We start from the raw sequence: 13,297 nt of genomic DNA on the forward strand, positions 1-13,297 counted from the left end.
TGTTTCTGCATGTCTCAGGTTTTCAGAGGAATTAAAACGAAACATTGACATTAAGCCTCTGCCTGACTCTCAATGCTTTTGCTGTCTCAAACTTTTCTTCGTGGAGAATCTTTGTATTTAGCTCTATCCATCATCCAGCTCCCACAACCTTCTTTGTTTGTGGAACAAAGGCCTCCCCACAGAGTAATGCAGCCACCACCATGTCTCATGGGACAGTGTTTTCAGGATGTGGCGCAGTACTAGCGTTATCATGAAGAAACAATTGTGTGTGTTTCCCCACATTGCTCGAGACAACATGCAAATGGACTTCTTCCTGATTTATATTAACAATGTCTTCCTTCTACTCCACTAGAAAGAGTAAAAATCTGCTAAGAAATTCTCACACCTGAACTCCCTCACTTACCATGGTCATCTTGGCTGCTTCTCTGATTATCGCTTGCCAGTTTAGGTTCTTCGGGTTGAGTTGTACTGTTTTTAGTTTCGGGTGAGAGACTGAGTAGCTCTTCTTCATAACTTTGTTTCTGACCTGTCTCTGTTGCTTTTTCATGATCCTGTTTGTTCAGTAATGTTCTCTGTCTCTAAGGTCTTCACAGAGCAGCTTGGTTTAGATAGTGATTGAATTGCTCACAGTCATTACATGACTTACATGACTTCTGGATTTTATTTAGAGGATCACGGTAAATGGGAACTCCGCAAATTTTTAGACTTTAAAATGTGAAAAGAAATTTGTAAGTCAGTTGTTTTTTTGTTGTTGTTTTTTTGACTTTCACTTCCCAAGATAGATTATGTTGAGGGTTGTAGTTGGCCACACCCCTGGCATGAGAGAGGGTACGCCAGGGGTGTGGATTCTTTTTTAAGGCACTATTTACTTGAGCTGGAAGCATCCTCTAATTAGCATACATGATGATGTCACATCACCAAATCATGGCTGGCAAATCATATGATGTGTGAATGAGCTGGTTTACTCTCCTTCCTTTCTAGCTTAGTCACATATTTTGTTCTTTTCATTTATTTTTTTTTCTCACCATCTGATGCTCATTGAGGCGCCACTCATCCTCACTGTTCTGAAACAGCAGCGGACACCCCATTAGATTTTCTCACAAATGTCACACATATCATAATTCTCTATCATCACTGCTTCCCACTTGCTGCATTGGAACTGCTTGAGTTAATGAGTCCAACAAGCTGCAGAGAAGATATGTGCAAGCTGAATACTGTTCCGGTTGGAAAAGAGACCAGTTGTCAAAGTAACAGAAGGAATCCGAGAGAGATTCATTGAAAAGAAGAGCAATGTGTATTCTGTTCAAAATGGAGCAGAATTATGAAAAATATGGACGTTGTGCAAAGCAAGTAAACAGAACCGATTATTCACAATTTTTTTATTGTACTTATTACCTTAAGAGCCTTAGCAAAGGCACTCATAGGCTTAGGATATAACTCATTTCATGTGCACACTTGCTTAAGTACAACTCGATTAATCTGTGTTCATGTAAATCGACAGTGAATTTAGTGGATGGTGACTAACAACATATGCACAAATATTCTCTAGTCCATTTTTCTCTTAGCACCTCCACAGCCTCCCTCCCTGTTCTCAATAGTTTATTATGAAGTATAATTACTTGTCACTCAATAAATATTGTTTTCTTTACTTACAGTCCATTCCACATTATTCCACCCCTACCAAAGAAGTGGGATTTTTCAATTTAGGTGAGCCGTGTGCATGCTGAGTATGAGGAATTGCTGCTAAGTTAATGACTCCAGGCAGCTGTTGCCAGATGCTTATTCAGGAGGAGGGATTCCTGCAAAATCAGTGACTTCATGGAATCAGCGGGATTAATAATAATCTGATCTCGACTGCATTGTTTTATAATTAGGATCACATTAGAATGTATTGTAATGAGCCTTGAGATGACATTAGTCCATTAGAATAGAATCGAATTCAACTTTATTGTCATTGCACTGTCACAAGTACAAGCAACGAGATGTAGTTAGCTATATAATTAGCTATATAAATAAACTGAATTGAACTGAATGTGATGCAAAAATTACCTGTTTGTTGTGTAAAATGCCCGAGATAACATTTGTTGTGAACTTGTACTGCATTAAAGGTCCCAGTTCTTTGCCTTTTAGCTGTAATAGGGACACATTTTTAGCTAAGGGATTAGTTAGGATTGGATTTTAGGAACAATATTCCTAATGCAAATTACAAATATTTCTGAATGTCTTATTTAATAAAAGAACCATTCAAAGACAATTAACAGTTAAAAGGCAAGCCCTTTTAATTGTTCATATTATTTGTCATCAGAGGATGAGCAAAATGAGAGACGATCTGAGATACAGCAAACACAAATACAGAGATCTCATGCCTAAATCCTGTTTTTAAATATCTTTGAGATTGTCTGTATGCATGGAAACTAAACACTGAATCTTAATATTTACAGCCTATTTTTGTATCTGACTCTGCTACAGTGTCTTTCTATCTCTCCTCGTGCTCAGTCACACACACACACACACACACCCAAACAGAGCATTTTGTTTCATCCGTTAATCCCAACCTGCTTAAGGAAGAGAAAAAAAGAGAAATCCCTTCACAATGTCTGGGCTCAGCAGTGTTTGCTATCTAACTTTGGGGGTAGCGGCATTCCTCTGGTTGCCACAGATGCCCTTCTTCCGTGCTCTGTACGGTTTTACTCCCTGACAGATGTTGAGGTTGTTGTCAGTGAGCCCCGTCAGTATTTGACTACAGAAAAGCCGTCCTGGGATTTTTGTTTGGTTGGGGGTGCTCGGCATGTCAAAGGAAGAAAAACACAGGGGCTGTATACGCTGTCAGATGAAAGGTGTTGGACAGGCCCTCATGAGAACACAAACCAATTTTTTTGGATTCTTTTTGTGTGGGGGTTTTTTTGTTGCCATTTTGCTATATTTGTTTATTGTTCCTCAATTTCAGAAAAATGCAGTTTTGGTTTTTGTTTGTTCTCCCTTTTTGTATTTGTCCCCTTTTTTAAGTAGAGATACAGTGAGTTTTCAAAAGGCAGCGTAATATGGGGATGAAGAGATGAGCTAAAGGTCTAAGACTGTTGAGCCATCTTTTTTTTGCCATGATTGAAAGAGACAGTGACATGTAACATCTGTTGGTGGATTTGGCCTGAGCTCCTGCCTATTGGTCCAAACAGTGGAATAAAGGAAAGTTAAATGTGCAAACTGACCCATTTTCCTCTCTCTATAGTCACTTTTTTCTTAGCGCTTTCCATTTCTGCTCCATGTTGTTGCTTTTCACTGAAGTGTAGCAGACAGGTTCAGTAACCTTGCAGGCAGGATTGCTTTATATATGCTTTGTGTTCATTTGTGATTTATTTTATTTCTATCTTATTCAAATTCTCCTCTTTGTGTTATTATTCCAAAAGCTCATCTTAGTTAGTGTGCATCGGTGTACTCCGCTGTTCTCTTTGGTGTTTTTTTTTTTTTTTTCTGTGTGGTTCTGCATGTAAACAGTCCAGACCAGACAACATGCTACTTCAAAAGCATCAAGCAAATTACAGCACACATATTATCGTCGTCCAGATAACAGTTGTAGTTGTTGGTAGTTTTTATTCCTTGTTTTAAAACTGCACCTAACGGCGTGGGGGTATTTGAACACCAAAAGGTTTTCGAAGAATATCTACAGAATCTGTGTCTGTCAAACTGGGTTATTTCAGCTTTTCTAACTAAAAGTCTCATCTCAATTTTTTTTTTTCTGAATGCCAATGATATGTTGTGTTCCAGGTTCATAAATAGTTACGCTGGTATAGATATTGTCTTGTGCAGGAAAAGTTTTTGGAACTTTTTTTTTTTGCATTCTTCAGCAAAGGCTGTACACAAAATGACAACACATTTCAGGCTTTACATACTAATCATGATCTAATTTTTTTATATATTTGGTATCATCCTATCCAAAACGGTGATCAGGATCTTATACCAACCTCCATGATGCTTTATTTTTCTGTATGTTTTATCTTTGTTTGTTGAGGGAGGCCCTCATCCACACTCCACCTTCTTTTGCTGCAATTTCTGGGAGCGACTAAACGCTCACAGTGCCAGCTTTCTTTCAGCTTGAGCCAGTGTCGAGATTTATCATGAGAATGGAAAATGGAGAGTGCAGTGTCGTCGCACCAGGGAGGTCCCGGATTTAACGTGGTGTGGGTGTGTAGGTATGTGTGTCTATGGGAGTATTCTGAGGAAAACAAAGAGAGAAATGATGGAGATCTGGATACCAGTCTGGACTGATGCCAACCTCACAGGAAAATCCAGCAAAGAGCCAAGAGACGTTCAGCGCATAGTAAGATTCACACACAGAGATAGAGTTCATTTAATAAACAGCCACTGGATCAGTGCGCTCAAACTAAAAACATATTACTGCTAAATGACATTAGATGATGTGAAGCTTCTCAAGTTCTGGAAATCCAATCAATAACTCAACGAGCCAATAGAGATCTTTTAAAAAAAAAAATGTCTGACATGACCATCGACTTCTTGGACAACATCTCTTGGATTGACAACATCGGTGTCATACGATTTGCCTACAAATGCCAAAGACATCATGTACAGATAAACCTTAAACTATAAATTCTCTGCAAAAGACTTTTGGATTGCTGCTATTTAGATGTTCACATATAAAATAAGAGTTAAAAAACCTCCCCAGTCCCACACCATTAAAGTTTATAAACTATGAAAAGCAAACACACAGCAAAAATGCTCAGCCCATACAGGTCCATCTCAAACTATGAAAGGTAATGGAGCAAATTTTAATAACTCCACAGGAGCGTTAAATGTCCATCAGAGTCAGAAATATGTGGTTGTTTTTAGATGCTTTGAGGGAGATGGTGCTATCTCAGTTTGTGTGAGTATGATGAAACTAAAAGAAATAAAACTCCATATCCAGGTAGTGAGCTATGCAAGATGTATTTTTGCTCAAAGAAAACATAAAACTGGAACGAGTCACTTAATTCCACTAAGACGTTTCTTTTATTATTACTGCAGAACTGCATCATCACTGATGCCAAAATGTACTGTTATTATATATTTCATTTATTTGATTCAGTTCAATAATACATAACCCAAAAGGGAGATTCGATGTTGTAATATCTGTGGCTTTTATCAAAAGTTTGTGGCCTACAAACAGAAAAGAAAAGGTGAGAGAACGATGTCCTGCAGCACCGTTCTCCTCATAAATCGAAGTCTGGTTCCCTGGAGAACAGGACATAGAACTAGTCCCTGAATTGAACCTTTTGCTGGATATCCTCAGTTCTTTGGCTCTATCCACACTACTGCCTATCTGATTGTCCTCATTCTTGGAAGTCCATCTTTATTTCTGAACTCACGTCTTTTACATTGCTCTGCTAGTTTGCTTTCCAACCTTTTCCACTATGTACCAGCTTTTTTTCATCTCTATTTGCATTAGGGGTTTTTTTGCAGACTCTTCAGTCATTTTGCCTCTCTTCATAAAGTCTCCTTTTTTCCAATGAGTTTAAATAGTCTGTCAAACCTTCATAGCACATTGATGTCACCTCTGTGAGGCTCACAAAATTCATACCAGTCAGTATCTCCACAGTCCTTCTTCATCTCCTCAGTGTACCTATGGTCAGAGGTTACTGCTAAACAATGAGTTTATGCATGGAACAGTCTACTTTACAATCTATCTTGCCAGGACCAAGATGTGCAAAGTATCTGTATGCATAACTGACATATGCATTAAGGAAATCTAATTTTCATTTCCTCTGAAGCAGTTGACAAGCTGTTGAAATGTTAGAAGTGAGAGGTGTACTTAAATCTCCAGGTATTATCCCCCCCAAAAAATGCCCCAGCAGTGCCTTCCTGTGAATATAAAACTGCAGTGATTTCTAGCTAGTTGTAATTAATGGAAGTGCTGTATAAATTTTGCTGCAATACCCCACTAAAAACTTCTTTTTTTTTTATGATGAACCATGCAGAGGCGCTTTCACTTGACTAGCTTCAGCAAGCCAAGTGCTTGGAGTGACTTCAGCTGACAGAAGTTTAGCCTGCTTAATGCAGATAGTGATTATTTGACAAGTCGCGACACTCTTAGATTATGCATAAAACATTAAACTTTTGTCTCCAAAAATTCAGGGGTTCCCTCAATATGAAAAAATATGAAAGAAATACAAGAAAGTTGATGAAATATTACCGTACACAAAATGTCATACTTGTCAGCTAAACACACACGTAGAGAGTAACCATGTCTACATCCAAAATGAAACACGTACTTCAAAAGATGCTAAAGGACTTAATGTTCCACAAAAATTCTCCTCATTTAGACCCATGCAGACCCACACATTTTTTTAATACACCCACTCATGTGACAGCAGCTTGAAGCATATTCCAAGGACTAAAATCTTCAAAAATGCTTCAAATCTTCTGGAAAGTACAAAACTAAATGTGAAAAAAAAAAATCAATAAGCCCAAAGAATTTTCCAGCACAAACAAAATTTCATCTCTACTACATTTTTTTTTGATGATGATGATGATGATGATAATGATGATGATGATGATGATGATGATGATGATGATGATGATGATGATGATGATGATGATGATGATGATGATGATGATGAAAAGCCCTGGTAGTTTTTCAGATAACGACTAAATTTGAGGTTTTGGAATAAGTACAATAAAATGTCTTCAATTTGTAATCTAAAAGTCAAAACACTTTCCTGTACCCTTTCAAACCTTGAAGTCAATATTTCCAATGTGTGCATGGTGAAAGCCATAATGGTTGATTTCTAAATTGATACATCAATGGACACTTTAATAGTGTATCAAAGGACACCAGACACTGCTGTATAGCATTTTAAAATTTGATCCCTTTTAATTCTCTTGGGGTTTTCTTATTGGCAAAGGCTCAGAAAACATTTCTAACACCAAATCTTTCCCATAAGAACCCTGCAGAAAGAACAAACGAAGCTGTCCAAGATTTATATCTAGCCAATTGTCATTACTCATAAATTATTCCTCAGCCTGATGGTATACTACTCCTTCTGGACTGCTTTCCCACATGTGACTCTGTTTGTCTAAAGTAGTGCCCACTGTGTCGATCAGGATGTGGTATTAACCTCAGTGTGGGTGTTCTGTCTGTTTGCTGTGTAGGAGTTTGCCACTCTGACGAAGGAGCTGAACATATGCCGGGAGCAGCTGCTGGAGAAAGAAGAGGAAATATCTGAACTCAAAGCTGAAAGGAACAACACCAGGGTATGTGTATGTCTGTCCACGAGCGAGTGTGTGGGAAAAGTGCGTGGCTGCGCTCGTGCAAAGGAGAAATAAAAATTAAAAAAAATGTCCAAGTTTAAAATGAATTGTTTTGTGGATGCGTGTGGCGCTGTAGCTGCTGCTGGAGCACCTGGAGTGTCTGGTGTCTCGTCATGAACGCAGCCTCAGGATGACGGTGGTGAAGAGACAGGCGCCGCCGCCATCTGGAGTCTCCAGTGAGGTGGAGGTCTTGAAAGCTCTGAAGTCACTGTTTGAACACCACAAGGCCCTGGATGAAAAGGTGGGCCCTATGACTTCGGTCAGCTGGTGCACACTAGCTGAATACTTAATTAAATAGCTTCATTGCTTGATATTAGCGTCATGGATACCGTGTTATGATGCCTGACTTTTTCTCAAACAGTATAGCTGTCCCCTGTCACTGATTAATTCCAACTCTGGAGTTTTTCTAGCTTTTATTAATTAACCTTATTATTTCTGTCATAGTAAAACATATGCAGGTACATGAGGAAACCATTACTGAAAGACTTTTAAAGAACAAAATTGAGGAAGTCACAAGATTGTATTTAGATCAGTGTCAGCACATTTACAGTGCCGTACAAAATTGGCTACCCCTTGAACTTTTTCACTTTTAGGCAAAAATTCTCAATTGGACTCTGATTATAAATGTATGCCTTAACATAAAGCACTTCTTTGTAGGCTGTATGTTGAGCCTCGATGTCCTCATGGAGGTTGATCCTCTACACTACTCTTCAGTATTTTGCAGCCTTTTATCCTTAGTAGTCTCCTGTATTTATCTCCATCTATCTTCCTATACTTTCACATAAAATTCAAATCAAAGAAATTGAAGTGTGCTGATAATTTCTTTGTAATTGAAAAAAAAAACATGGAAAAGTTCACAGAGTATCAATAGTTTTACACACCATAGGACCAACAACTGAAGTCATTTGAATTGTGACCCATATTCTGTGTAATTGTGGTGTCTATCAGGTACGAGAGAGGCTTCGGGTGGCTCTAGAGAGGGTGGCAACCCTGGAGGGGCAACTAGCGTCCACCACCCAGGAGGTAAAATAACTTGACGAGATTTAAAATCTTCCATTTTTGTGTGATATGGTGTTTAGGATCCAGACCCTTCAACAATAGCTAATGATTTGCGTTATGGCTCTGTTAGAAACCATCACACATAGAGAGGTGAAGTAAATATTCAGCTCAGACTCAGTTATAATCTTATCCTAGTAGGCAGATAATTTGAGAACTGAAGTTAGATCTTGTTATGATGAGCTGATAACAAGAGGATAAGCCTTATTTTTTCTACAGTATAATTCATATTTGTAGGTTTGTAAAGTATGCTATTTTACTGTTACGTGACCCTGAGCTGCACTGAGTTTTGTTCTGAATTTTCTAGGAAATAAAATAAGATAAAGTTGTAGTTTATTTGCTTTTCTGTTTCATCTCCTTTGCAGTTGAACACGGCAAGGCAGAGGAAGGATGGAGATTCAGTGGAGCGGACAGACGGATCCAAGCCTACATGGAAGGTCTTTTGAGCTATTTTTCTGCACTTTGCTGTCTCTCAGCTTTGTCCTTTGCTTCCCATTAACATTAAACATCAAAATTTAATGCCACTTTTTGACTGCGTTTAACCTGAGGTGTAAGAGTAAAATAATTTTATCGTGTAACTTGTCTATTTATACATTTCTTTTTTACTAATGTTGTTGTGCTTCGTCTCATAGCTACACTTTTGCTTACTTAATATCATAGGACATTATAGGGCCCCATGTTGGTTACTCTTTTATGCAACTACAGGAACTCAACTTAAATAATCTTAAGAGTCTTATTTTGATAATTACAAAGAACATACATCTGCAGAGATCACCAACTGTGTTTTATTACAAAGTTTTATTTGGCCTAAATGTGTTTTCCCCACTGTTAATGTGAATGTTTGTGTATTTGTGAAAGGTATTCATTAGAAAGCAAAATGGTAGCATTTGGAAACAGAGGGGAGTCCTAGAAAAGCTTCGTTCCTGCCCGCTGTATTTTCTGTCAGAATGTGTCCCTGAAGGTTTGTTTAATTAAGATCACGGAAATAACAGCACTCTCAGCTACGGAGAAAGGAGAAACAACATCTAAGCAACAACATGAGAGCCTAACCTCACATAATTTACTTCTAAATGCAAACATCTCAGTACTTTTTTTATGTAGGTCACTCAAAATCATCTCCACAACTCAGCCCTTTGATGTTACTCACGTAAACAAGTGCAGACAGGTGGGTTATACCTGTCAGTGTTCCTCTTTGCAGAGACTCCCCAATGGTTCTATAGACGCCCACGATGACGGCGGTCGGGTGTCTGAGCTTCAGGAGCTGCTGGACCGGACCAATAAGGAGCTCGCTCAGAGTCGCGAGCACGCCGCCACTCTAAACGGTCGCATGGTGGAGCTTGAGGCGGAGCTAGCCAATGCAAGACGAGAACTGAGCCGCAGTGAAGAGCTGTCAATCAAACAACAGAGGGAGCAGAGAGAGGTGAGGTTGAAGGGTGTTAGAATTGGGAGACACATAGACTCAGACACCTGGATAAAGATGTGTGAAAAGCTTTGAACAACAACTACAAGTGCGAGATTACAACAACTACAAGTTGTAGTAATCTCGACCCTATAAATTGACTCAATTTATAGGGTCAAAAACATCCCATGTTAAGAAATTTTAACACATTTTCAACAAATTACCAAAGAGAGGGCTAAGATTTTGATGTTTTTAAACAATTTTATTTTTATATTAGTCCATGAAAGAGAGTGGAAAAAGATTTTTTAGTTTACTGGCAGAGTTTACCAAATTTTTTTATTTAAAATCTCCTCTGACATTTCAAAAAATTTATATTGCCAAGCAATCCAAGAAGGTTTCGAGGGCCTTTGAGGAAGAATCAACATCATAGATCCTCAACCATGAACATGAGATGCTTTTAAATATATCTGTATTTTTTTCACACTGGATTGTTTGTTGCATAAACCTTAGTCTCATCTGACCAAAGCACACAGTTCAATCAAAATCACAGGTATCAGTTCTCCTTCTTTGCACATAACGCACTGTGCACAATGCTGCTCCAAATTTTCTCTTTTTTTACACATGTAATGCAAAATGTTTCTTTTTCAACAGAGTAATGCCAGAGACAGTTTAATCAGTTTTGTAAAAAAAAAAAAATGTTATCAAGGTTTTGCCTTTGGAGAACAAAGCAGCAACAATCAAATGAAAGGTTATGTTTGTGTATGAGAACTATAATATTGACGGATCAAACTAAAAATCCTTGTATTTATTTTTCAACTCCTTTAATGTTAGTCTAATGGCAATGAATAGTTTGGTATTTTTGGCATAATCTTAGACTTACTTGGTTTTATGGTAATCTAGAATTAAAAACTAAAAGTCCATCTCACTTACTAATGTCTAGTAAATATGGCATAAGTACATTATCTATGTTATATGACTCTTCTCTGTTTACATTTCTCTGTTATTTTTCCTCGTGAAGAGAGAGGATTTGGAGGAAAGAATCACAACATTAGAGAAACGCTACCTGGCTGCCCAGCGAGAGACAACCCACATCCACGACCTCAATGACAAACTGGAGAATGAACTGGCCACCAAAGATTCCCTGCACAGACAGGTAGCATCCCTGCTAACTCACTAGACATCATGCAAAGATAAGGCTTTGAATGATGAAGCTTCTTCAGGACGTCAGTGTATAAAACATGAATGGTTTCATGTTATAACCACAAACTTCAACGTTTTTTACTGGAATTTTTTGTTACCAGAGCAAAGTTGTGCACGATCGTGAAAAGAAACCGATAAATAGTTTTCAAATTTCTTGACAATTAAAAATCTGAACGGTGTGTCTCAGCCTTTGTCTACTCTGACATTGCTAAGTCAAATTCAGTGCAACCTTCTCCCAAGCAAGAGTAATATCTATAAAATCCGGTACAAAATTTTAACTTGAGCTGTGTAAAGCCACGTCTTCCAGTAGTATTACTGCGTCTCTTTTTATTACTATTATTTGAACATGTTTGCGGGTGTTAGAGTGAAGAGAAGGTACGCCAGCTGCAGGAGATGCTGGAGATGGCAGAGCAGCGGTTGGCTCAGACCATGAGGAAGGCCGAGACTCTGCCAGAGGTTGAAGCTGAGCTGGCACAGAGAGTGGCGGCACTAACCAAGGTAACACGCATACACACACATAAATCTCACAAGTTTGAATCTGAGAAAGATGAAACCATCAGAGGCATTAACAGCGAAAGCATATAATCTTGGAAAAACAGCCCTTTCTGAAGTTGTGCCTGCTTACAGTATATGTTTATGTACATGTCTCCCCCTGCAGGCTGAGGAGCGTCATGGCAATGTGGAGGAGCGACTTCGACAGCTGGAGTCACAACTGGAGGAGAAAAACCAAGAGCTTGCAAGAGTATGTGTGTCCATTTGTGTGCGGGCATCAGGCTAGAGTGTGTGTGTGTGGGGGTGGGTGTGTGTCTGTGTGCATCACCCCTGAAGGGTTATTCTGACCTCTAATAATAATAATGCCTATATGATTTGGCTGATGCTCCACGTTTTGGCTGTGTGCTTGCTCATGCATAAATGTACACCCACACACGCACACACGCCAACACACGCTCAAGAGGAGCTTGTCATTTTCCACAGTGCATTGTGGCATGAATTCAAACCAAATTGTACAAATCTCTCTGCCCTCCCCCTCACTCTCTCCGCTTTAAGACTGATTGGATACTATCTTTAGACTCTGAATAATTCACGCACAGCTAATTTTCCTCTCCCTCTCTCTCTCTCTGCGATCTCATGACTATATTTAATAGAAAGACCTCTCTGAGCGTGCAGATGTGTGTTTACGTGTCTGTGATAAATGTTCTTCTTTAATGGAATTACTCCAGAAAACATATTAAGCACAGTGCTTCCCATTTAATAGACACTGTTTAACCCTTTTTCATCATCAAGTTAATGATGGTGATTAAGTCATCCTGGCTAGCCAAGAAGACCTATATCTGGCAGCTGGTGTTCTAGAGCTAAATTCATGCTTTATCCCTTAATCCATGTAGAAATGCTTAATTAGCTGCATAAATATGCCCACATAGAATCTGTATCAAAGAGAAAAATGTGACAAAGTTGTTCCTTTTCCCCTCTGTCCTCCCTGTCTTGCTCTTTAGGCTCGTCAAAGGGAGAAAATGAACGAGGAGCACAACAAGCGTTTGTCTGACACCGTGGACCGTCTGCTCACGGAGTCCAACGAACGGCTGCAGCTCCACCTGAAGGAGCGCATGGCCGCCCTGGAGGACAAGGCAAGGCATCTTCACAGATTCATCCAACCAGCAGCTTTTTCATTTTTTTTTAGCTCATACATTAAATGAAGTTACAGAGCACATACAGGTGCACTTTAATAAATTAGAATGTCATCAAAAAAGTTAACTTACTTCAGTAATTGAGTTTAAAAAATTTTATTCATGTTACATAATGAAATTTATAAAGAAAATCCGAAACTTAATGTCTCACCAAATTTAAATATTACAACAGATCAGTACCAAATTAATTAATGTATTACTTTTTATATGGTCATTTTATGTTTTGGTTTTTAATTTCTTGATTATGTGCGATAACTTGGCAGTTGTCCTCCAGACAGTCATTTGCATATTTTCATTGTTAATGGGGGTAAGTCAGTTGTCTGTTCACAGTTTGATGTTTTCAACCATAACATTGGAAAGTTGAGTGGAAGGACAAACAGCAATTAAAAAATATACAAACAAGTTACCCATGAGAGCCGTCATTGCCCCAATACTGTAAAGTCCACAGATACACTTCTTTGGAAACCCTGTATGTCTGTATAAATATTTATTTTATTGGCCTAATGCTTTATATTACATTAATTTCTGAGAATCATCATTTTTTGTGTTTTTTTAACTGTAAGCCATAATCATCAACATTAACAGAAATGAACAGCTGATGTACTGTATGTCACTCTGAATGTAATCTGCGTGTATAATACACAAGTTTGACATTTTG

The 13,297-nt window shown here is 38.5% G+C and overlaps 1 protein-coding gene across 5 annotated transcripts in view; it reads left to right on the plus strand.

Annotated features, from left to right (window-relative positions):
• ppfia4 (PTPRF interacting protein alpha 4) overlaps positions 1 to 13,297 on the plus strand; it is a 63,686-nt gene that overhangs the window by 37,704 nt on the left and 12,685 nt on the right. For all 5 annotated transcript variants that reach the window (XM_032550621.1, XM_032550622.1, XM_032550619.1 and 2 more), the window contains 9 exons: positions 7,141 to 7,242; positions 7,376 to 7,540; positions 8,248 to 8,322; positions 8,721 to 8,792; positions 9,554 to 9,775; positions 10,773 to 10,907; positions 11,318 to 11,452; positions 11,613 to 11,696; positions 12,448 to 12,579. In XM_032550621.1, the coding sequence (XP_032406512.1) occupies positions 7,141 to 7,242; positions 7,376 to 7,540; positions 8,248 to 8,322; positions 8,721 to 8,792; positions 9,554 to 9,775; positions 10,773 to 10,907; positions 11,318 to 11,452; positions 11,613 to 11,696; positions 12,448 to 12,579 (1,122 nt within the window). The remainder of the gene's footprint in view (positions 1 to 7,140; positions 7,243 to 7,375; positions 7,541 to 8,247; positions 8,323 to 8,720; positions 8,793 to 9,553; positions 9,776 to 10,772; positions 10,908 to 11,317; positions 11,453 to 11,612; positions 11,697 to 12,447; positions 12,580 to 13,297) is intronic.

Source organism: Xiphophorus hellerii, chromosome 20, assembly GCF_003331165.1.
Source record: "Xiphophorus hellerii strain 12219 chromosome 20, Xiphophorus_hellerii-4.1, whole genome shotgun sequence".
NCBI lineage: Eukaryota > Metazoa > Chordata > Actinopteri > Cyprinodontiformes > Poeciliidae > Xiphophorus > Xiphophorus hellerii.